The sequence below is a fragment of the Branchiostoma floridae genome, chromosome 9 (genome assembly GCF_000003815.2).
Source record: "Branchiostoma floridae strain S238N-H82 chromosome 9, Bfl_VNyyK, whole genome shotgun sequence".
NCBI classification, from domain to species: Eukaryota; Metazoa; Chordata; class Leptocardii; order Amphioxiformes; family Branchiostomatidae; genus Branchiostoma; species Branchiostoma floridae.
Window position 1 is genome coordinate 18549662 of NC_049987.1, and position 25517 is coordinate 18575178.

At 39.8% G+C, this 25517-nt stretch overlaps 3 protein-coding genes across 3 annotated transcripts in view; 1 reads left to right on the forward strand and 2 right to left on the reverse strand.

Annotated features, from left to right (window-relative positions):
- Positions 1-265: 265 nt before the first annotated feature.
- LOC118423185 (cytochrome P450 2U1-like) lies at positions 266-6494 on the reverse strand. Its single transcript, XM_035831216.1, has 5 exons — positions 5927-6494; positions 5115-5279; positions 4058-4174; positions 1353-1494; positions 266-1155 (listed from the first exon to the last, which is right to left on the reverse strand). Exons 1-5 carry the CDS (start codon positions 6410-6412, stop codon positions 974-976), a joined length of 1092 nt encoding a protein of 363 aa, XP_035687109.1. The 5' UTR covers positions 6413-6494; the 3' UTR covers positions 266-973.
- A 7626-nt stretch (positions 6495-14120) lies between these two features.
- On the forward strand, positions 14121-17036 carry LOC118422813. The gene is made up of 3 exons (XM_035830590.1): positions 14121-14327; positions 14701-14767; positions 15209-17036. Exons 1-3 carry the CDS (start codon positions 14259-14261, stop codon positions 15556-15558), a joined length of 486 nt encoding a protein of 161 aa, XP_035686483.1. The 5' UTR covers positions 14121-14258; the 3' UTR covers positions 15559-17036.
- Positions 16555-25517, reverse strand: part of LOC118422253 (peroxisomal acyl-coenzyme A oxidase 1-like) — a 10512-nt gene continuing 1549 nt past the window's right edge. Inside the window, exons 2-11 of the mRNA XM_035829772.1 lie at positions 25323-25442; positions 24584-24699; positions 23998-24167; positions 22876-23038; positions 21413-21603; positions 20412-20573; positions 19781-19889; positions 18870-19016; positions 18199-18405; positions 16555-17637 (exon numbers count right to left, since the gene is read on the reverse strand). Coding sequence (XP_035685665.1) covers positions 17575-17637; positions 18199-18405; positions 18870-19016; positions 19781-19889; positions 20412-20573; positions 21413-21603; positions 22876-23038; positions 23998-24167; positions 24584-24699; positions 25323-25442 — 1448 coding nt within the window. The 3' untranslated portion in view covers positions 16555-17574. The remainder of the gene's footprint in view (positions 17638-18198; positions 18406-18869; positions 19017-19780; positions 19890-20411; positions 20574-21412; positions 21604-22875; positions 23039-23997; positions 24168-24583; positions 24700-25322; positions 25443-25517) is intronic.

Genomic DNA, 25517 nt, shown 5'->3' on the forward strand with positions numbered 1-25517 from the left:
GAAAGCAGACGAAACGGGAGTAGTGTGGCTACTGTTATAGGAGTTATCGTGGCTTAATGATCGACACTGGCACCGGTGACGATTTGCATCGACACCGCCACCAGTGTCGATTCATTCTGACCAATCAAAAGGAGCGATACATACAAGAAAGTCAGGTATATGCAGGCATTGGCAAATCAAAAGGAGCGAAACATATGGCAGAGCAGAGGGAATAAGTACAGACGGCAAGAGGGGGGGGGGCTCCTTCTGTTAACATTGATAATGAGATTTGTTGTCCTAAAAAGCCAAAGACTGCAATGTTTCGAATATTTTCTGTGGAAATTTTTGTTTCAAAATGCAATCTGTAATCTCCTTACAAATGTATGTACCAAAGAACAAATGTGAATTTTCAGAAATTCGACAAAAGAATTCACACGTATTGTACCAAGAGATCTATGCCTAATACAGGAGTTTGCAAGTTTGGGTAGGCTATATGATAATAACGTTAACCCTTAATCAATAAAGATTATCTACATGTATTTGCAAGACACGTGGCAACCACTATTTCTATTATATTTGGTATACAACGTAGGAGTAAAGAAACCTACGCATAAGAAGAACATGAAGAATGGGTCATTAAGCTCTTAAATTGCCTAATTGATATGCAAATATGCTAATTACAAATTAGATAAGAGTAGTTGCAATGATTATACTGTGTCACATGCTGTGTCAAGATCTTCTGTTCGGCATTAAAACCTGACTGATTCGCAAGTAAGTTACCGTACAAAATGTATGTATAATCATGATTTCTCCTTCGTGCCATACTAGTCCCGTGGGGCTATTGATTAAGTTAACAACAAAAATGTCAAAATCCATCCTTCCTAAATTCAATATCTTGACTCACGTTTAACGGATTTGTTCATTAATCGTTAATCTAAGCTGAAATATAGCGTGTACCTGTCTAGTACAAAGTACCATGTTTTCTTGTGCTTTTTTATTCCCTTGGTTCAGCCGTCATCATAAATGGCACGGGTTGGTACACTGCTCCATGTATCCCTTCCTCCGATGGCTTAGTGACGCCCTCTGGCAGCTTAAAGCTGAAGCGCTGCAGCAGAGCTGTGAAGATGAGGAAGAGCTCCATTCTGGCCAGCTGCTCACCAAGACAGACACGACGTCCTTTGAAAAAAAAAAAAACAGATTTGTGATTTCACTCTCCATACCGCCATTTTGACTTATTCTTATGGATGCATCAAAAGCAAGTAAAAGAATATGCCTTTATGCAATATTCCATTGGTTGTTAACGTTGTTGTTGTGTCAAACATGCACGTTGAAAGTACGCATAACAAATTGAAAAAACAAAATTGAAATATTACCGAGGGAGAAGGTTATAACCTCAGCTCTCTTGACGTATTTGCCGGCGTCATCAAGGAAACGAGTGGGGTCAAACTTGTCCGGCTCCGGCCACAGTTTGGGGTCATGGTGCACTGACCAGATGTTCACGAGCACCGACGTGTTCTAGGTGAAAAAAAAACATACATATTGTCGGCATGATTCAGTAACTATTGCTATGTCAACATACTAAACATTCGGTAATCTTTTCTATGGTGGTAAGATCTAGTATCTAATCAATTAAGAGAAATGTGTGAAAAATGCATTTTTGATTACTAGTTATACTTTTACGACAGGATAATGATGATGATGATGATGATGATGATGATGATGATGATGAGGTATTCTCTTGATACCTGAACCAAGTTGCTCCCAAAATACTCCTGGTCAAAGAAAACCCATTTCGTCATCACTGAATACTATTTTAAGGTGCGTTTGTAAAGACCTTTCCAAGCAGTGTTTTAGATTTTACACTGTAATGTGAATACTGTATACAAAATTATACGCCAGGCATTCATACGACTGATCGTATTCTTTTAACCAGATCACAAGGTTCTTTATCCACGACTAAGACATTAACCCTATCCAGATTGGGCTTTTTTTGGCATTCCCTGGACTGGGGGGGGGGGTGCTCATTCGACCCCCCTTCGTAATTTCAAAACGGCTTACTGTACGATCGCCAATTTATTAGGGGGTGATATGGTTATTGAGTTTTATAATTCCTGAATTTTTTTATATCATTTGGACGAAATATGACGTCATTACGACGTCATTAATTGATTTTGTTTTGCTAAAACGGGAAATTCCTATAATTTTTTAAAAGTATGGCCACGTTGATTTGATTATATGGATGACATCCGCGCTCGCACCAATTTTCGGCCATTTCCAAAAAAAAAAAGTTTTCAACCACACAATAAATTGTGCAAAGCAGCTGTAAAATGAGCACAAATATTCCGTAGAGTGAAAAAAAAAGTATCAGAAAACAGATAACTAATACCATAGAATGCCAAAATGAATCTAAAGTCAAAGAATAAGATGTGAAAGGACAGAAAGAAAAAAATCTATTGTTGGTTGGGGGAGGTACCAGTACAGAAAATTCAGGTCCAGAGGATCATTTCCAGGTCCGGACATGAACCTGGACCTGATTGTCTGTGGAAACTTGAGAACTGGCAATACTCAAAACAATGGTAATTGGTCAATTTTGCTACAAAGGAATCTGTTTGGTGGATTATTGGACTCCCACTGCATTTTAAAATCCCATCTCCATGTAATAAAGGCTAACTGTCTCTGTACCTTTGACTGTAGAAACTTGGTGCAATTGACTATAAACTCTACTTGAGTTCGCTCTTGTTGTCTTCTTCAAGTTCTTGGCCCCCCCGTTAGACCCCAAATGGCTGCCGACATAGTGTGTCCATTTTGTAATTGGCAAAACCTGTTCCTCTGTTGTTGTTTTTTCAGGTCTGTTTTTACGGATTGGTCCAAGAGGAAAAAAATGTTTTGCACCCGTATGATGTACTTGGTCCCTACACCTAACTGTTGGTATACGATACTGTGTGTGTTTAGTCCTATGTTAAACCTTCCTGGCCACTTTGATTTCATACTGAAGGCAACTTTTTTTTTTTTGCCAAACTTTTTTTTTATTCGCTCGCTCGCATCAGTTTTGGAGTTCCCGGAGGATGTCATCCATATAATCAAATCAACATGGCCTATTTCACACAAAAGGGTAACAATAAAGGTTTCTTATCAATATCTAAGTGTTATAAGACTTCTGTTGTCAAAAGCCGACGCAACGACGTCAAAAATGCAGTCGTAAAATGACGTCATCTGTAGTTTAGCTATCCGCCATTTTGGATTCAAGTCAAAGTCAAAGTTCCTTCCCAAGCCTGATGGCGCACAGGGCGGCGCCCATCTCCGTTTCAGTAGCCCTGGGCCACACAACTTTGTGCAATCACTACAGCAGGGGGATAGTCCACTGGTAGTGGTGTGTGTTCAACTTCCATACTCTTTCCCGAATGCTGAGTGTTCAGCAGAGAAAGCAGCACGTACCATTTTTAAAGTCTTTGGTATGACTCTGCCGGTGATCGAACTCACGACCTACCAAATGCAAGGCAAACACTCTAAACACTCGGCCATGCACCGGTTTGTCTTAAAAGATATATCTTTTGTTCAACATATAACGCTAAAACCCCATGAAAACGTTTATATGAGGTATTACAATATATATAAGGAAAATAGTCATATATACAAAATCCAACAGCAGTAAATAATGAAGTCAAACTTTGCCAACAAATATGAATACATGTTATACTAGTATGTGTATTGTCCTAAGGAAGGTTACATACGGTCACCATAACCTTGAAAGTTTTAAAATGTCTTGGGTGTGAATAGAGAAGCAGCCTTTCCAGTTATCCAGGGATTCTCAAGCGTTATGTCTGTGTGGCGCAACGGCTAGAGCGTTGGAATCAGAATCAGAAGGTCCTGAGGTCGATACTCGCCATGCCCCTGCCCCTATGACGGTGGAGTGACGCCCACCGAGCCTCACGGCTAATCTTTCAAAAGGTGCCGAAAACACCTACGGATTTGGTGCTGCCAGTATGTCAACATCTGCACACTTGCCACTAAGACCCGTGATTTATCTATTTATTTATGAAATTAATCACGGGCGTATATTCACTGCCATTTGTCCTACCTTTGGGATGTTGTAGCTCCGGAATGTTGTGTCGTTGCTTGTGCTGTGAATAACACTTAGGGGCACAACGGGTGCAAGCCTGAGCACTTCCGCCAGGGTAGCCTCCGTGTAGGGCATCTGCATTCGGAACATTTTCTTGGTCATTAGAATATTTTCATTAATACGTATTCTTTTCAACTTTTTTTTTTTGCTTTTTCTGAAATGCAATATAAGTTATGTTTTTTTGTACTAAGATTAACCCTGTTCAGACGGGGGAGGGGGGCATAACGCCAAAAAGGCTAACGCTAGAAATTTGGTGACTTTTCCTAAACTATTGTTGCCAACAATTTCACAAAGTTCGAACACTTTTTTTGTTCTTACTATTGCAACCGTGACAGGCATTTTGGACAAAAACTGATCACTTCAATTCTAGCAATGTATTTTTCACGTTTATTTGCTATATTACTGCTATTTTCTTACATAAATAAAATCTTATGTTATTTAGAATATATATCATGAATAAATATGAATAAATTATGTTAATCTGATGACATCTTCGGCCAAAATGGAGGACCATATGACCAGCTCGAGAATAACTAGGTTATCATCACTTAGAATTTCCATCTACCTGTTATATTTTCATCAAAAATGTTTTTTGTCTATTTTCATTGTCCTTTGCGATTATCTGTTGCAAAAAATGTATTTATGAAAATTCAAGGTGGTGGATATAAGATGGCGGAGCCCAACTGGTATCTTAGACATGCATGATAGCCAATACAATCAAAATGATGACGTCATGAATAAGCCGTATTAGGTCATCATAGCCTAAGTCTCTTCAAAACTTTCGATATTTTAGCTACATTATTGTCTGAAAATTTGGTGGTCAGCAGAGTGCTGAGAAGCACATACAGTAGTTTAGCAGGTTAGTCTACCTGTATTCTCCTAAGTCGGCAGAAAGAGCGGGGCTAAAAAGTCGAGGATTGACAAAAAAACAGTCTGAATAGGGTTAACACAGTACGAGTACACCACTACTATATGGTATTTTTTTAACGTTGTATATTTGGAATTTCTCCCCTACCTGACTACGATGTGCCATTGACGGCTCCTGGTTGGGTCCCAGGACGCTGTCTATCTCCTGCTGTACTTTCTCCTGGATGTCCGGATGGAGGATCATGTAGAGCAGGGCCCAACGTAAGGTGGTAGATGTTGTGTCAGTACCCGCCAGGAACAGTTGATAGACGATCTTGGAAAATAGAAACACGAATAATATATCAGAGTCAATCTCCTACAAAAAAGACAAAAAGGCTGTTTCATTTTTTTATATTTCTTATTCTTTATCACTACCATTTTAATTTTTTTTGGGTGGAGCTGTACGCTGTACTATACACAGAAACCTCTCTCGACCAGGCTTCCTTTTCTGTTTTATAACATTTGTTTACCTATTTCAGCGGGGTAACTTATATGTTTTTAATAAGGCATTTGAGGCAGCAAGACAAGATGACGCACGGTGGTTTCACATTGCAACGTTGTCAAAATAATGACATGATAACTTGATATTCCTAAATACGATGTTTTTTTTAGAAAATGAAGCAATACAAAATAGAAAGCCTGCCAAAAATTACTAAAGTAAATACGTTAAAAACAGACGGAGCCGAACCTCAGCTTGTAGGGTACAAAAATGTTGACTTTACAATAGTTGAGTACATTTTATAAGATGTGGTACCTTTTTTATGTTCTAATGCAAGGTATTCATGTCATTTATCGGTGGCATAATTCAGGTTGAATTACATTTTAATAAACAAGCTGATATATTAAATGTACTATGAAAAATATTCAAACTATATCGTCACATTTATTGTAATAACAGATCGATGTAAAACGACTTCTTACCGTGGCATGCTGTTGCTCGGCAAAGGTAGGACTGTCGTCTGTCTCTTGTTGTTTAGATTCCAGAAGAAATGCGTCGATAAAATCTCGGATGTCATTCGGGTTGAAAGTTTCCTCATGTTCCTGAATCCTTTCCTTGATGTGATCCATAAGCTTAGCAAGACTGTTCTTTAGCTCTTGGCAGGGCTGGCGAACTCCAGGTAGGATACTAACTGGACGGTACCATAGAGCCAATTGTTCTACCAATTTTGCAGAGACAACTCGTTGCATGGCCTTGAGGAGTTCTTTGAATGTCTTGTCGTCATACTCATAACGGCAGCCGAACACGATTGAACAGATGACGTTCGAAACTGCATTCTGCATCATCTGAGAGATGCAAAAGGCGCCACCATCTTGTTGACAGATCTCGTCACCCAGAGCTCGTGCCTCTTCAAGAATCGTCCCCTCTAAGCTTCTCTTGCCAAGTCCGAAGTCGCGTAGACTCATCATGGCGAACTTCCGGTGTTTCTTCCACGTTGGGCCGTATGGCTCAGCGATTATTCCTAACAGATATTCATTTATTCGTTAAGCGTCTATAGGAAAAATTGTACTAAGTAAAGAGACTCTCCTTACACTACCGTAGTTCAATTCCGGTTCATTTCGGTGACCGGCAGCTACCTTCTTCAGGGCAATACTGACTGATGTGTTGAAATGTGTTAGTCGAGTGAAAGTGTTAATTGAGTAAAACATGTTAATAACAAGTGTTAAATCAAACCACGCTGTCGTATACATGATGATGACGGAAAGATGACTTTAAGGTGTGAACGTAGCAGGCTCTCCGTGGCCTTTTTTCGGCTCATAATACACTTACGCTGCCATTTCTTTTTGTACTGGGTCACTGATTGCCAGCCGTCGCTGATCCATTGGCCCCGAAGTGCAATCGGCGACCCAGTATAAAAAGAAATGGCCAGCAAAAGTGTATTTTGAGCAGAAAAAAAGGCCCCAAAGAGTCTGCTACGGAGGCTAGTGTGAACGTCTGATAGCTTGTTTTTCTTACCTAAGATATTTTCCTCTGGATTCAGTACAGTTTGACTCGAATTCACAGGACGACTAGAAAAAATCTCGGCGTTCTTCACCAGTGCTTCGTGGATGGCGGCGTAACTGTTGAGAAGTACCGTCCGTCTCGGCCCATAGTGGACGGTGAACACATCGCCGTACTTCTTTGACCACTCAGCAAAGAGCAAAAGACGATTACCCTGTTATGAATACGACAAATGTCAATGTCAATATAATGTGTTTACTTGGAGGGTTATTACGTTTTGTGTTAACAATATTTCTCTGAAGAGTTGCAATCAGAGACAGGACGTTTTGTAACAAACAACAATCACCATTTAAGTAAATTAGTTAAGAAAGCTAGGCCTGCCCTACGATCAAGTGTAAGCTCAAGTGTCTGGGGTTCTTTTACGTAGAGAGGCCTAACGTTTCAGGGTAAAGGCCACTAATACGTACATACTCACAGGGTCCATTTATTTCCCTCAGTAATCTAACCTATCTTAGACTTGTAGAGGTCCTTTGTTTCGAAATTGTAGAAGAAATAATAGGTTGCTGATACATACAGCGAAGCTTAAAATTGCAGACATTCAGATTTATTTAAAAAAACGCACGATTTTGGTCCATTATTTTGATACCACTGGGATCACTATAGTATGAAGTGCTCATTTTCTAGCCTGACATCTTTGTCTGCATCATTTTGAAATTTCAGTATTGGGATTATGATATTTTGATGTACATAATACATATGTCGAATTTGGGTTCCAATGATTTCTGTACGTGATGGTCCTGTTGTCCGCACAGTTATGTTTTTTTTTCTTTTCTTTTAAAATTTCTCTCTGTAGGTATCAAAGTTCCTTCCCAAGCCTGATGGCGCACAGGGCGGCGCCCATCTCCGTTTCAGTAGCCCTGGGCAACACAACTTTGTGCAATCACTACAGCAGGGGGCTAGTCCACTGGTAGTGGTGTGTGTTCAACTTCCATACTCTTTCCCGAATGCTGAGTGCTAAGCAGAAAAAGCAGCATGCATGTACCATTTTTAAAGTCTTTGGTATGACTCGACCGTGGATCAAACTCACGACCTACCGAATGCAAGGCGAAAACTCCACCACTCGGCCATTGCACCGGCACTATGTAAGTATTGCGTAACATTTGACAATGAAAATAGCTACAGGTGGGTTCATCCAACCTGTCATAATTGTGAATATTTGTGACAATGGCCCTGATTAAAAGCACCATGACGCGTGGGAACTCGATGTTCAAAAATCACACGCAATTTAGATATTGTGTCACTGCGCCATTTTAACCTTACCAAACTTAACCTGGTACTCCGAGGGATACAAAACATAACGTACAGAGATCACACACAGGGAAGTGTATCAAAATGAGTTGACACATACTTAGCACCAACATCACAGAAAGAAGAGTAAAGTAAAATAAGTACACAGGGCATGTGCCGGTGGAAAGACACGCTAAAACAGCGCTGTACTGGCAACCTGAAAAGAAAAGGGGAAAAGAAGAGAGGAAAGACTAAGACTTTGACCAACTGGGGATACAGATGCTGCACCATGTACGGTTGTCAAACAATATAAGGTTCATTTATTGCTGGCATACCTAAAGGTATAGTTCGAAAAAGATGCAATACTTCACACTTACTTTGATCAGGCTCAAAGCGTTGCCGACAATCGGCAGTCCTCTCGGTCCTGGTGGCAGGTTTCTCGGCCGCCCCCAAAGTACAAGTGTACCGATGACACACAGTACGGCTAGTAATGCCACCTGTAGGCTTCCGAACGTTGAAAACATGTATATGTAGCTCAAAATCGACATTGTCGCAGATACGTCTGTCGTATATAGGTGCTGTCCAAATATCTGAAACTGAACGTGTACCCGACAGGTGTCGCGGCAAATATGTGTCTTATAAAATAATTGTCAGATGAGACACTGCGCCAGCGTGGATTTGGGTAACAGCAAGAGTATGCAATGTACGTAAGGGTTGGATCATGGTTTGGGGTTAAGGGTAACTTAGGTTAGAGTTAGGTTCTGGATTAGGTTAGGGTTAAGGTCTAGAACAGGGTTAGCGTTGGACAGGGATTATAGTTAATCTCCACAGCCCCCCTTGCAAAATTTACTTTGAGTTTTGCTTAAAAGTACATACCCCCCTCCCCCCAAAAAGGTATTAGGACAGTGTGGGAGGCGGCGCGTATTTGGCGTGACACGGGGCTGCAGCTGAAGGTGAGAGATAATGAGGTTAAAGTCCCACGCTTTGAGCCATGTATACATCACTGTCCTAGTTTTCAAATTAGATCCCTGCCACACTAGTGCGACTTCATTGTAGAAAATTCCCCGCGTGCGCAAATGAGCTGGGCGGGCAGGCAACACCAAAGCACCGTAGAGATACCGATGAACCTCCGGTGGTTTGGTGACAAGGCTAGAGTTACCCTGGAGCAACAAATTTGTCTCTTTGAGCGTTGGTACTTTAAACTGGGTAAGGGGATAAAACAAATGACCGATAGACTGATTTTACCGGTCAGAGGTCAAAACCTATGCACACATGCTGGATGGAACAATTGCACAAAAGACAGATGGGTTTGATTACAAGATACACTTTGATCTAAAAATACGTGTGGGGTAAGGAGCGCTCCCTGTGCCTGCCATATGAGACAACACTGAAAAAGTAGCTTTCCCGATACCCAACATTTGGGGTGAGGACCATTGTTTTAAAGCCTTGTGAAATAGAGACTGAGTAATTTTTGGCAGTCAAATAGCTTTCGTCGTTCTGTCGAGTGTTTCTAGTATCAAATTCAAGTGATAAAAGTAACGCACACTTTGTAATCCGCCATGATGTATGGAAGTGACTACACTGAAAAAGTAGCTTTCCAGATCCCCTACTTTCAGGGTGAAGCCCATTGTTTTAAAGCCTTGCGAAAAAGTTACTAAGTAATGTTTGGCAGTCAAATGGCTTTCTACGTTCTCTCGAGGGGATCTACCAAGAAATTCAAGTGATAAAAGTGACGCACACTTTATAATATAGACTCCATGACGTATGAAAGCTACGAATATAGAGTGACAACACTGAAAAGTAGCTTTACAGATCTTCGACATTCGGGGTGAGGCCGATTGTATTAAAGCCTTGTGAAAAAGTAACTAAGTAATTTTTAAAAAGTCAACTTGCATCTACGTTCTGTTGAGGGGTTTTAGAATAAAATTCAAGCGATAAAAGTAACGCACATTTTGTAATCTTGACGCCATCACGTATGAATTCGAAAGTTAAGAATATATAGTGTCAACACTGTAAAAGTAGCTTTCCAGATCCACGACATTCGGGGTGAGGCCCATTGTTCAGAAGCCTTGTGGAAAAGTAACTAAGTAATTTTTGGCAGTCAAATGGCTTTCTACATTCTGTCGAGGGGTTGCTGTTTAAAATTCAAATGATAAAAATAACGCACATTTTGTAATATTGACGCTATGACGTATGAAAGCTAAGAATATACAGTGACAACACTGAAAAAGTACATTTTCAGATTCCCGACATTCGGAGGAAGGTCCATTGTTTTAAAGCTTTGTGGAAATTTAAAGTAAAGAAGTAATGTTTGGCAGTCAAATGGCTTTCTTCTTTCTGTCGAGGGGTTGTCGTTTAAAATTCAAACGATTAAAGTAACGCACACTTTGTAGTCTTGATGCCATGACGTATGAAATTTAAGAATATACAGTGACAACACTGAAAAAGTTGCTTTTCAGATCCCAAACATTTGGGGTCAGGCCTATTGTTTTAAAGCCCTGTGGAAAAGTTACTAATTAATTTTCAGCAGTCAAGTAACATCTACGTTCTGTCGAGGGGTTGTAGTATAAATTTCAAGTAACAAAAGTAACGTACACTTTGTAATCTTGACGCACTGAGTATGAAAGTTAAGAATATATAGTGACAACACTGAAAAAGTAGCTTTCAAGATCCCTATATTCGAGGTGAAGCCCATTGTTTCAAAGCCTTTTGGAAAAGTAACTAAGTAATTTTTGGCAGTCAAATTACCTTCTTCTTTCTGTTGAGGGGTTTTAGTATAAAATTCAAGTGATAAAAGTAACGCACACTTTGTAATCTTGACCTCATGACGTATGAAAGTTAAGAATATTCAGTGACAACACTGAAAAATCTGTTTTCTCAGGTAGTTTAAGGCCTCTGACACCTGCAGATTCTCCTTTCGATCAGTTATATGGCCGTAACTTTGATGTAACTATCTTGGTCCAAAACGGACGTCCGGACAAAGGGTAACTGACTTTTTTGAAAAGGTTGATTCTTCTACTTTATTGTTTTGCATGATAACCATGTCAGATGCCCAGCTTATAGGAATTATCACGTGATTTTGTGACGTCACTCAAATCTATAGAACTACCAAACATCGTTTATTATCTGTTTTTAACATATTTTGGCATGACCAGTTGACGTTTTTCACTCATATTCAAAATATGATGACAAAAAATTGTGGATCCTTAATATGTTGGGTAAAAAATAATTTTCTAAAAAAACAAATAGTGATGCTATTACAATGGGTCTGTGCCCACCATGAAACGACTGTCTAACATAGTCATGTTTTCTGGAGTACCCTGGCTTTTTAATGACCTAAATTTGGGTGAAGGGGTGCACTAGATATTTATACATTAAATAGTTGTTGAGGATTCCCTTCAAATTTCAACTTGGAAGAAGCGGGTGTAAGACTTTCAGAAGTGAAGGTGATGCGCACAGCTCAGGTCACGGCTCGATTGACCATGTTTTTTCCTTCTCTCTCACCTAGCTGGTTAAAGATCATAATGATTTGAATTTTGTTAGACATTCTGAAAAGATAATAACGATAACAATGCCCCGAATCCCCCCCCCCCCCAAACACACACACGCTGAGACAAATACAAACGTTAACGAAAACATAACCTTCTTGGCAAAAGCAATTAATATAGTTTAGCTGACTAATATATGCTTGGAATCACATTGCTTTTTGTTATGAAAATCCAATTCAATTCATTCAGTTTTTATATAATGTAAATAATATAATGACAATTAATCGAGGGCATTCGTATTTCATAGATGAGTCCAGTACCAAAGTCAACGACGACGACGAATACATTTCAAAAGACCAAAACAAGACAACTGAAACAAGGGATGGTGACAAAGACGACACTTACATCAGTGATCATGAGTACAATTACATCGACAACACAGTTATGCAAATTTGGAATTGATTTACATACTTAATGAGGAAAACCTATATTTCCAGTATTTTCCATTATAGGACTCAAATACATTGTACTATTAACATATGTAATTTGTGGCTGGTGGAAGATTAGCAGATACCAATTATGCAAATAAGTCTCTAAGTTGCATAATCAATGTGAAAGTGTCCTAATTCATCTAAGTACATGTAGTAAATGGTTGGATTTTCAACATTGTGACCTGCGTTAATTATTCAAAGGTGTACATGACCAGGCATAAATTGTGCAGATGTGCAAGTCATTTGCATAATCAGAATATTTCATGGAGGTTTGAGGTCTCCGAACTCTTGTTATGCTAGATTTCAAATACACTACCAACCATACACCTTTTTGCCGTGATCCTACTTTACGTGCAGTTTCACCCTATTCCGCAGACTTTGTAGTAGTCATCGGAATGAAAGAATACATTTGGTATACTAATGCATTTCTGTATAATTTCTAAACATGGTAAGTCAATGGTGGTAGATTGTAAAGGGGGTATCTCGCTGAATTTACGCTACTTTGATTTACGCAGCGCTCATTTAGCAATATTATCGATGAAAACAAACATTTTTACGTTTTGTGATAGTTGTTGTCTTTCTGGTCATACTTGTGTGTTAAGCATGATATCGCGATATAAAGATAACACAAATTTAATGTAGAACGCAGTGACTCCGTCAACGTACAGTCCGGTGAGTTATCCCCTCTCTGCAGACAAATCTAGGACATGCGATCTCTGTTTGTACGATCTAATGAGCGTCCAAAAATAATTTCATCAGGTTGGTAGAATATAGGAGAATTCTTGTACACAAACAAGTTGAACTTGCTTACGTTTCGGTGTCCATCAGAAACCTTCCTCAGAGCTTCTATCTGGAGTTCTGCTTCTCGCCGCTATATGTAGCCGATGTAGGTGGCGCTTTTGCGGCTGGATTTTGTGGATTAAAGATGCAGTATGGATAAGAATGCCAACCCCAGTGATGAACCGGGACGAGGGGGATACAAACTTGGCCATATTTAGGAGAGCGTTCTCGCCTAAAAAGCGCCACCTACATCAGCTACATATAGCGGCGAGAAGCAGAACTCCAGTCAGAAGCTCTGAGGAAGGTGTCTGATAGACACAAAACCGTAAGCAAATAAGTTCAACCTGGTTGTGTACAAGAATTCTCCTATATCCAATCCAATGAGCGATTTTATCTAGCAAGCATCCTGGTCTGCCGGCTTCAACAATTCAAGGTTGCGGCAATCGTCATATTTGTTGCCGCCTTGATCGTCGTCGGGCTTCTGCTGTTGACGAGGGTACTACCTCCTGACGAGCACAAGCACATGGGAAGTTTCCTTTTTACTTTGATTTTGTTGAAACATATGTATGAAGAAGCACAGAAAGACCTGCAAGTTTTGCCAAAAAGCAGTTACTCACAGGCAACTGGATATGATTTTGGAAACGTACGGTCTTTTCAGATACCATCCGCTATCTTTTGTCAGTGACAATGAAGTGATCTGGAAGAAACTGGTCTTCAATACCCTTACTAAGAATGAAGACAATTTTAGATGTCCAATAGGAAATAAGGTAAGGGTATAAAAGACCAGTTTGGGTGACAATGACGAAAGATAGTGGATGCTATCTAAAACGTCCGACCGTTTCCAAAACCATATATATCCAGTTGTTTGAGAAACTGCTTTTGGGCATATCTTATTACCTGGATGCTGAAGTATTCATAGTTATAGTTACAAGGCACTCTGTAGTTATAGTTTTGTCATCGGACAATTTGGTCTAAAGACATCAGAGGCTCCTTGTCCTTCCAAGCGTTTCTGCGTTTCAGAGCTTGTGACTTAAAATCAGGACATCATTCGCATGTGTCTGTACCTTTTATATAAAAAAAACAACTTCCAAAAACATTGTATAACGTTTCACTTAGAAAACTACAAACATCTTTATAGTAATATTGGCAGCATATAGTGACATGTATTGAAATCATGTAGTGATATACACAATTTGATATATCGTTTATTACAGCCTTCTACATTTGTCTGGCCTGGTCCCGATACAAATCAGTCACCCGCTACGTGGATGTTGAGCACCTCATCTGATGCTCCAAAGTCGTTGACAACGGTGGGTGATGTCACAACTGATATCGATGTAAGTTACACTTAATATTTATTTTTTTAGTTTTACCACATTTGTGGAAGGATTTACATAACATGTGACTATCACCTTTGCAAGATGTCAACTCGGAGTCCAGACTGTAAGTTTTGATCCGGATCCGGATAAGTGTGGTGGGTTCTTTAACGTGCCTGAAGTGTGGCTCTCCCCGATACTAGTACTTTCCGAAGGACGTCCCTAGCCGAAGCTAGGCAGTCATTTTTCACCTGAGTAAAGTGAGAAAAGTCGTGTAAAGTGCCTTTTCCCAGGGCACAATATCGGTGACATGGCAGGTTTCGAAATCGGGGCCTCTTGTGCCTCTCCATAGGGGCCATTTTATTGACGAGATGTCTGCCTTTTTTCACTAAAGGTCTATTCAAACTCAAGCTCTGGGAATCGCACTTCAACAAGAATGGCACAGTCAGAAACGACTGCAGGTAAGACTATCATTTCGGATATGTATTTTTGTTTGTTTGTTTTATTGGGATCTCCATTAGCGTTACCACATAAATAGTACCGCTATTCTTCCTGGAGTCCGAAACATATATATCTACAATAAAAACAAACATAATCAACAAAACTATACAATTGGTAAACAGAAAAGTAACACAATCAACTGAGGTAACTTAAAGTGAACGTTAGAGATCAGCGGTCAAAATGAAATATCAGAACTGTATTACCGACATCTTCAAACTTTGATCGGGTATTACAGATACAGAGTGAGAGTCAAGATTGGAGAATAGTGCAAACGTTTAAGGAAAAATGAACCATATTGACTACTCATTTCCACGAGCCTCAAAAACAGTGATGGTGATAAAAAGTAAGCCGTAAAAAGGCTGAGGTAGATTTTTAATACCAGCAATATTTTACCTCCCCAGACATAAAGGTGACACCAATCATGACAAAAACCTTTGGTGTGGACGGTCGTCCCGACAGAGTCTCCACAAGTGGGAAAATAGCCGTGGCTTTAAAAGGGGGGCAAATCAACATCTATGACAGTCGTGGTGTCTACCTCCTGCACTTCGCAACAGTCGTGGTGGAAGGGTGGGACAAGACTCAGATCTACCCCCACGATGTTGCTTTCGGTACCGCCTACAACGACGACGTATGGGTCGTTGGCGGGGACAACGTGTCCCATTACGTGGCGTTGTACGATGTTGAAGGGACTTTCAACTTGAAAACGGTTTTGCCATTCCCTGCGTCTCAACCCCTCGTAGACTTGCTCTGAACAGGGAGTACAATCGAGCCGTTGTGACAGAAACGATCGGGAATCGTGGGGCAGTGAAGGTGTTCTTGATGAACGGGGTGCTGGTTCGAAGTTTTGGCCGGCGGCAAGGCTTGATGTACCCAACGGGCATCGCAGTTGACAAAGAAGGCTACATCCTAGTGGCACTCTCCCACACTGCCTACACCTACATGTATCAGGAAAATGGGCGATTCCTGCTCAAGTTTGCAGGGAAAGGGAGCAACAAAGGCCAGCTGAGCGTCCCCGTTGACATCTGTACGGACAGTTCTCGTCACATCATCGTGGCTGACTCGGGAAACCAGCGGGTGGAGCTGTTCACAAGCCGCGGGAGGTTCATCCGGCACATCGCTACTGATGTGGACCCGCTCATCAGTATTGCCATGGGTACAGAAGGACAGTTGGTCATGATTGAATCGCCGAAAGACAAAGTGACCATTATGAAAATTTCTTGAAATTTTGTGAGATTAGTGCTCTTCGTGATTTTATCCAGTATATACAGTATATAAAATATAATGTTACTGTGTATATATTAAAAAACAACAACACATGTTCTTGAAATTAGAAAACATATGAATAGTTCGAGCATACAAGGTCTTCATGTATAGAGGCTTCTGTGTAACATTGTACAAGTACATCTAAGATACTTTAATTTAATGAGTCCCAGTATTCTTGAAGTATTGGTAAGGCTACATCTGCTAATGTTGAATTACAAAAGACGTTCTTATTTAGATTCTGATGCATACTAATACAAAATGTAAAAGGCTAAGCCAAAATGCATCTTCTGCACCATGCCTCAATGCCAATTTCATGATTTTAAAGACACGTTTTATGAAAAAAAATAGGTAGACGATCTTAAAGAAAATTTTCAGGGGTGGTGGGATTTCAGACTCTTGGTACGTCCTGTAAAGGAATAAAATTAATCGCCATTTTGACATTCTTTTTTATAGACAATTACAGTAGGACCAATGCGCAAACAAAATTTGTATCAAATTTATTTCAACTAGCACAAAATAACGACATAATCAATTTGTCTAGACTCTACATGCATGTATCTTATGTACAAGACTTATGCATACAATTGACCTGTTTAAAATGTTATATTTTGCCTAAGAGGTACGTCGTTGAATAGAGCAACGGGCTCTCAAATACGTAGGGAGGGAGACTGATTCACATGGCCTAGTCTTGTATAATTATCTAATTCTTTTCCGGCCGTTTTCAGATTAAGCCTCTGTATGTATCTGTATACATGTATCACATGTTGTTTTTGGATTAATTTAGTTTTATAACTATTTCCATGACACGGACTAAATCGTGCGACAATGACAAGACTGGAGCTGTTCAGTCGAAAGTTGGGAACGTCCAATTTTCGTGTTGGAAATTGCAGCTTAACTTTTCCAGAATGTCATCTACCAACACTGATGAACTTTCAAGTTAAAATTCGTTATATTTTTGAAAAAAAATTCTATCAGAATTTCTTCTTAGTAGAATTGGAGATTGTCCTTAGAATTCGAGTCTGTTCTATATAAGGACAAATTGTGATAACAATCTGTAAAAAACTTAAGGCAGAATTGCTGATTGTGTTAGGATAGATCCCGATCGCAGTCTGTCCTAGGAGAGACACTGATCGCGATCTGTTAATTGGCCTGAATCACAATCTCTACTGTGACATATAAACTGTGTTATCTAACTTAAAATCATACAAACTTTTGTACTCTAGATGATGGTACTTATGCCAACATAGACAATAAAATCAGTGATATTTCATTACCTACTGGAAGGTATGATCTCAACTAAAACATAGACTCAACATTCTATAATATCAAATATTTCATTAGAATATCATCCATTTAGAATATAAAACATTATTAAGTTAAAGACTTGTGGGCAAGAAACAGCCAACAAGATATTATTTGCACAATCCCTGAGTCTAAAAAACAAGGGTCTATGACTTTCTTTTCCATATCTTATAATTCAAGGAAGGAATCTTCAAGATTTCATTCACAGCTTGGCCCTGTTCTTCTGTAAGAAGGGCTGAAGGTACTTGTAGTACGACTCATGTACCTACAAGTCAGATGAGAAAAAAAAAACTGTTACAGACTGTTTATGAATTGCAAAATATCAATATTGGAGGCATGCAGTTGAGATATACAAATTGAACATGAAAATCATTCACTAAAAATTACTGTAGTGTGTTGGCGTCATTCTGAAAGAAACTGAAGAATGCTTTTGAGGAAGGATCAGTAATGTGAAAAACTTATCAATATCCTCTGATGATCAATGTACATATACTGTCATACATGTACATGTATATCTTTTACAAAGAGAATACCACATGGTGAATCCCCTATAACTATCACCCCTGGTACATAATTATTATATAGTTCGACCTGGGGACTGGGCTTCTACTTTATGTATCACAAGGGCTTTCATAAGTAAAGAAAATTATTACAAAACCCTTCACATACGTTGCTGTTGGAACTTTGAACACAGGATTGGGACGTTGGAACTGTTTTGGTTTGATCTACACCAAAATTTTCTTAACTTTTGTCGCACTTTTGCATTGACCGTGATTTACATCTCAGAATTGGATATTTCCTGCCTTGACAGTAGTTGTGAGCATACCTGAGACTTGTTTAAAGGAGACTTCTTCGCCCATTCGTAAAGATGTTCGTAGACCCTGCCGTCGTAACGGCCGAGTACGGACTGCAGTATCTGGTCGGGGAAGTCGAAGGCGTCGACCAGAGGCACGGCATCAGAGCGGACCTTCGAAAGTAGCGAGCACATCTCAGAACGGGCTAACTGGAGATCTGGTCCTGTCAAGTAGCCATCCTAAGTGTAGATGTAGGGAGTATGGAAATAGGAAATAAACATATCAAATACATAGCATGAAAGTTAATCTGTGTTGGTTATCTGTAAGTGTCAGATAACCAGATAACAGGGACGGGTGGCGACACAGGTTATCCGGCAGGACCTGTTGCAGCAGTCATGTGTCTACAACATCACGTCCCGGAAGCTACTGTAGATGGGTCCATTCCGGGAACAAGGCTGATAAAGCCATAAAGATTTGGGTAAGTCCCAGTCTTTTTAAAGTATTTATATACATGTACAATAAAGTAATGTTCAGTCTTCTTTCTAATATCAATTACCATAATGTACTAGGATCTGCAACCAACATACATCGAGGGGCCAAACAATACACCACAAGGACATTTTACTGATAATATTGGACTGCCATTGGAGTTTGTGGACACTTTATAGCCAAGGCATTTAGTTCTCATAATGATCATATATACCTGCAGGAAGTCTCCAGCATGTTCACAGATTCCATGAAGGGCGTACAGCTGACAGAGAGTGTTCAGAACGGCTCTGACGGAGTCATCCGCGTCAACGGTCCTGACGGCCTCTACAAACGTTTTCACCACAAAAAACTGGCTGTGAGCCTGGGTGTGAAAGAAGAACAGAACGCATGTGTGAGCAAATTTGTATCGCAAGAACATGTAAGTTTAGGTTTAAATAATAATATTGGGATCTAATGCAGTCTCGAACTTTAGTAGTTTAATGACAATTTCAGAAATCATCATACAATTCATACCCATCATTTCAAAATACTGGAATGATATAGAATCAGTTTAGGCATGAACAAATTTGGTGACTATACAGTCATGTATGCTGGACTAAATAAATACAATCAATAATGATCAAAATCCTTAATGGTAATGTTCAAGGCCAACAAAGTACCAAATGTGACAGAAATAACACAGTCATGTATTTTCAGTGCTTGAAATAATTTTCAGCCAGGTTGCACCATCAACATTTCAGGTTGCTCCACTTCCAAGTTATTATTTCAAATCAGCTACTTATCCATGGCTTATCCATGATGTTTTCTTCCAGTTATGTGTAACTCACTTATGTTTTATCTTTAATAAAGTTACAAAGAAATACATGTAGATACAAAAGATTATGCAGGTAGGTGGGGGAAAAGCAGTTTTTCCAACTTCCCTGGAGACCAAGTGCAAAATTTCCAGTTGCGCACTGAGCTACCTGGGTTTTAAAATCAAGTTAGGCCAAGCAAAATGTGTTAATGCTGCATTTGCAAGTGGGTATTTCAAGCACTGCGTTTCATCTAAAAGTTTGTCATTTGTAGCTAAAACATGCCATTTTAGCTTTCCAACAAAATAATGCCCCCCTCCCCCACCTGACTCACCTCTGCACACTTGACCAGTGACACCAAACTGTTGTTCCAGGCTTCTGCTTCAGACTGACCTTCACTCGTGACCTTGAACCTGACTCCTTCAGTAGCAACTTTCACAAGTCTGACAACAATAGAACAACAAATAAAAGTCACTGATAAGTTTCAGTTACAGTGTAGTTCCTTTATCTATCTCACTTCTTTTTCAGCTGTCATCAGACTGAGGACTGTCTTTTTTTTGTTATTGACTGTGGTGCTCTATATCTCTAAGCCCGGCTCTCTATCTTCATGTCTACCTTTTCCTCCCTTCCCAATAAACTTGAGATCAGGAGACTAGGTACATGTACGTAGGTATAGTGCAAGGTGACATTTTGTTATAATGGCTTGTGTACATTTTATACATTAACTATCATAAAGCGAATTGGGTCACCCTATTAACTACATTGTACTGCATAAATGTGTTAGGCTTTTCTTTGCAGGTTATATAAGATATAAAATCCTTTCCAATTCACTGTGTATGGGCAGTGCCCATCTAAGTTCCTATAGCTCTTGGGCCACACATATGAGTTGTGCAAGTTTTGCAGCACTGGTTATTGTCTTGTTTATTTTCAGCAAGGGAGGTAATAAGCAAACAAAGAATTAATACCTTGCAGCTCTGTGTTGGTAAGCTTTAGTTAGGACGTCAAAGTTGTTGATGTCCCTTGTAGTCCCACCTGACACTGCAGCTGACTGTACCATCTGGAGGTAGCTGACTGTGGAGGGGAGTTTAGCTCCAGCCTGGGACTTAGCATAACATTTCACCAGATACCTAATAGAGGAAACAAGAATTGTGATGATGGGGGATACAAACTTAGTTACATTTGGGACTGTACCCTCCCCTCTGCAGTGCCACTTAGCCGTGGGAAGCAGAATTGACCTGATGAGGAAGGTGGTAGGAGAACCTACAATATTGGAAGGCGAAAAGTTTTGGATAGTGATATCAAAGATGACATTTTTTGCTTCGCAAAAAAGTGTTTTACACTCCATGAATTCTCTACTGACAACAAGAGATAGAAGTTCAGAGACAATATCAGGTTTGGCGGAACGACATTTTCTCTCACCTGGGGTTACATCCAGGCCTACAAATGTACGACATAAGCCTTATAAGGTACATGTTGTAAACCTCAAACTGAGAACAAAATATCATGACACTTTTTGATAGGTGCTTAGTGCAAATATTATAAATGTGACCTGGCTTTAACATCTGAAATGATTAGTGCAATCCAGCAAAACATGTTCAACTTGGGCCGACTCTAGGATAAAACCCCTGTTCTGAGATCCACGGAAGTTGATCCACGTAGCCACAAATGGACCACAAATATGCAATACAAACAAACAAATACCCTCTTTCCACTAGGGCATCCCCATAACCATGCTCTCTCTGCAACATAAGATTGCAATGAGTCAACAAATTTGCATACAATTAATTTTTTTTAAAGCTTTGCTGTCTTTTAAATTCTAGTACATTTCATTTTGTGTGATATTCACAGAATAGAAATTATCGAAGGTTTCACACATCTGGTTTAGTTTGCAGTAAGAGTGAAGTGCAATTGCTGTCTAAGAAAGGGGATCCTTCAGACAGTTTGGCATATTTTCATGACCACAGACCTTGCTAACTGAAGCAGCATGACTGTCGTCTCTCCCTCACCGGTCACTGTGACGGCCTGGCTGGTCAGCAGGTAGACCAGTCCGCTGGCGTGAGAGTACCCGTGTCCACCACAGGCCAGTCTGCACTCCTCTATGCCTTGGTGTGCTTCCAAGGTGGTGTAGGCCTTCAGGCCAGCAGTCAGGGCATGTAACTGAATACACAATGAGAGAAAGATGGGAAACAAGACAATGTAGCCTGGAATCGATCAGTAGACTCCATTATCAGCAATGCTGCCTGTGAGTCTGTGTAATGCAGGGTTGTAGCCAGCACCCGTCCTTCCGTTCTTTGACGGAATTTTGCAGCTCGGGACGGAAAATATTTTTGCCCATGCCATCCTCAGTGATGGACAAAAATCATTATGTAAAGTCAGTAAAGATATAAAAAAAAACTGTCTCTCTTGTGTAATTTTTCACCAAAAAAGATGAATAACTTAGTCTACCAGCAAAATTTACACCTCAAAATCCAAGAAATAGCATTTCTGAGGGTCTAGATTTCAAAATCTTCCAGGGAAGCATGCCCCCAGACTCCTCTAGGAACGTTGTGCCTTCAGCGCTCGATAGGATTCAAAATCAAGGGGACGGAAAATGATTTCAGGCTAGCTACAACCCTGATGTAATGTATTTGTCACATTTCCTAATAAATGAAAAATAATCTACCCTTATTAGTCTTACTCTGGTTCAAACGCTTCTACCTTAGCGCATACATGCAGTTGACGTCTGTGCATGGGCCCATCACTCAACCTGTAAGTTTTGGTCCCAAAATGGAGACCGTTCATCCAAAAGGGACTCAACTAGGCAACTGTACTGTACAGTATGACTTTGCAAAATTCATTCAACAAGGGGAAAGCAATTTGCAAGCAAACGTTGAAAATTTCCTCCACCAATGTGGTCCTATAGGCCATGAGTGAGTGAGTGAACAGCTGATTCACTGTTACTGCTTCACATATGATATATAATATACAAACAAAATGTACTAGCAATGTTGTCAGTTACTAATTCAAAAGAAACTTTTTTTGCCATTTTTCTCCCTCCAGTTATGATTAACTTCACATGTGAAATATGTAAGAAATATTTCCAAAATAATATTCAGTTGCTGCCTTTTGGTGTGTCTTAATACCTGGATGTCTAACCTTCATCGATGATGGTACATTGTAAGCTGTAATACCCCCCTCACATTAGGCGAAAATCGATCAGACAACGAGTCTGCAAGCTCTAAATTACGAGGAGGCATGACCCTGATGCCGGCGAAGAAATGGCAGAGTTCCCCCCTTCCCGTCAGGGTCATACCTCCTCGTACTAACCTCCTCATAATTTAGAGCTCGCAGACTCGTCGTCCGAGTGATTTTTATCTAATGTGAGGGGGGTACAACACAGATATTTCAAGACTTAATATAATGCATAATATTTGATTGAAGAGTCATTACCTCTTGGAGACCGGAGGTGTCTCCTTCTTGCAGTTTGGAGTTGACCCGTTCATAATGAGCCTCTAGGTTCTGGATGGTGAACCAGAAGCCATAGGCTGCAGCCAGATGGGGGAACAGTTTATACTGCTGGGTCTGGTAGTCCAGGATCTGGGGCTCGGGCTCTCTGTATAACGTAAAATGTATGTTTCTCATGATTAATATAGAATTCAACACGGTATATTCCGTATAACCCTAGGTACCAACGTCCAACGTCCGAATCAAGTATTCGAATTGCCAACCATGCCACACTCGGCCCGCTCCAAATGGTTCGATTTACTTGAAGGAAGTCTGTGTGATACAACTTTTGAACCTGTGTGATATGGAAGTTATGGCCCGGTCCAGAACACTCGTATCGAACATTTTCACGTGACAGGTATGACATAAGATCATTTATAGTAGAACTATGACCCCATATATTAGGATGTAAGCTGGATTCATGATGACAATTCACCAAATCTATATCAAACTACGAAATGATTGAAAACCACTGCAAGAGGTGTTTCTGAAAAATCTGGCCAGAATCCATTTTCATGCTCAGAATACATCTTTTTTGGCTTAACAAAACAAAATCAAAACATTTTCAAATTGAATTTCACAAGATGAACGAGTAGGAATCGTGATTGTCTCCACTCTGGACTTCTGATTTTTTGACAGTCACATACATTTTGTTTGTGTATCATATTTGGACTTCAAAATTCTCTTACTGATGTCAGTATAATGACAATTGTTTGTGACTTTTTACATTGATATACATTGTAGCCTCATGCTGGTATTCACCCTATTCTAGCTCCTAATAAACTCCATCAATGCAGAATAGTCTGGCACCTGTGAACAATATAGAAAAGATTGAAACAATTGGCATTTGAATACTTGTGTAACATAGAGGCGAGGGTTTTGGCAGACCTAGCTCATAACGGGATTCAAACAGGTGTTTTGAAATTTGATCCCCATTTCACTGCTTCTACAAAACATTTAATTCCACAGACATCATGCAGGACGTAATGGCAAAAACAGGCCAGATTATTCTTATTTGAAATGATCATTGGAGGCAACGGGAGCTAGGATAAAGATAGATAGATATACCCGGGTGTTAACTCTGACTGACGCCTGACACAGCTGTATCGGATGGCGATGGTCACTGCCCTGGCCAGAGACGTGTTTGACCGCTCTGTCAACTGGACCCTCATGTTGACCATGGTGCCGTAGGTCAGTCTGGGATCCAACACCATGGAGTAGGTACCGTCCTCAGCAACCTGAAGAGTGCGTGATAAAAAATTTGTTTTTCATCCACATCCATATTTTGAAATGGTCGGGAGTCCGTCACACTGAACGCTATTGGGATATATCTGCATGGATACCATGATGGTATTTACTGATATCAATTAGACAATGGTTAACTTTGAAATAGCAATATTTTCAAAATAAAGCAATTTGATACCAATTGAATATTATGTTGACTCAATATTCCGAAATATCATTTTTAAAACTGCAATATTATTAAGTTATATATAGCCAGTGGATGAAGGTGAACTGGTATTAATCTCGGTAGGGAGCTGCTATTTAAGGTACTTTAAGGTTGTAATAGAAATTTACCACATTTCAATTTATTCATGATACTATGTAATACAAAGTGATTCACAAATACAATGTATGATGATGTTATAATTACCTGTGCAAACCTCATGAGCATGTTGTCACGAGGGATGCGCACTTGGTCAAACCTAACAAAGCCGTTGTCCCCGTCATTGCAGCCATATTTGGGACCAATGTCTCCAACAGTGATACCTGATCATGATACAACACAGCAATAAAGGTTTGATGGCATGACATGTATAGTTGAAAGGCTGAGATAGGAAATGTATATGGGAGAAATTGAGTCAGGGAACTCAGCCAATTGTTGATGCTTATGATCAAGAGGCTATAGTAACTTTCCCTTAAACAACCGGAGGATAAGTAATATATAATCTGATTGGCCAGTGCTAACATTTTAGGAATGCATAGCAGTGGGCCTGATATGAGAGTATAAAACATCTTTTTCTTCATAAAGAATCTTCTTTTTTTTTACCACATACACTTATTTTGTTTACTATTAATTCATGAGTACAAAGCTTTGTATTTCAGATCTACTAAAGGTACCAGCCAGACCACCCAACAGCCAATATTTCAGAAGTTGAGAAAATATGACCATTCTAACATCCCAATCTTGTATTCAAATTTTCCACAATGCCACACTTGAAGTGCATTTGAAGACTCTATGAGAGCCAGACTGAGACTGTGATAACAGTAGAACCCTATACGTGTATGTGATAACCCAAGTTGTGCACCAGTCTGGAACACCTGTATGCATATAGAACACTATCATGTCCTATATCATAAGGTACAATCATCATGTCAACAGAAAAGCATACCTGGTAAGGGTTTGTGGTTTTCCAGACTTCTGAGCTGCATGATGAACATGTGAGGTCCCATACACTGACCCTGGGTATACAGCTGGGCCATCACCACTCCATGGGTGACAGTCAAACCCACTAGGAGAAAGTTAGAGTAGGGTTAAAACTGTGAGCTACGAAATTATGTAGATAACATCAACTTGATCTTGAAAT

What these genes read in the sequence shown, in the direction of transcription:
- LOC118423185 (XM_035831216.1), bottom strand. Translation starts at nt 6,412, where the DNA reads ATGATGAGTCTACGCGACTTCGGACTTGGCAAGAGAAGCTTAGAGGGG. An exon ending in CCGAGCAACAGCATGCCACG is followed by an intron (nt 5,280 to 5,926) that starts GTAAGAAGTCGT and finishes CTATTTTCCAAG; the next exon opens with ATCGTCTATCAACTGTTCCT. An exon ending in GGTTATAACCTTCTCCCTCG is followed by an intron (nt 1,156 to 1,352) that starts GTAATATTTCAA and finishes TTTTTTTCAAAG; the next exon opens with GACGTCGTGTCTGTCTTGGT.
- LOC118422813 (XM_035830590.1), top strand. Translation starts at nt 14,259, where the DNA reads ATGTTGAGCACCTCATCTGATGCTCCAAAGTCGTTGACAACGGTGGGT. An exon ending in ATGTCACAACTGATATCGAT is followed by an intron (nt 14,328 to 14,700) that starts GTAAGTTACACT and finishes TTTTCACTAAAG; the next exon opens with GTCTATTCAAACTCAAGCTC. An exon ending in ACAGTCAGAAACGACTGCAG is followed by an intron (nt 14,768 to 15,208) that starts GTAAGACTATCA and finishes TTACCTCCCCAG; the next exon opens with ACATAAAGGTGACACCAATC.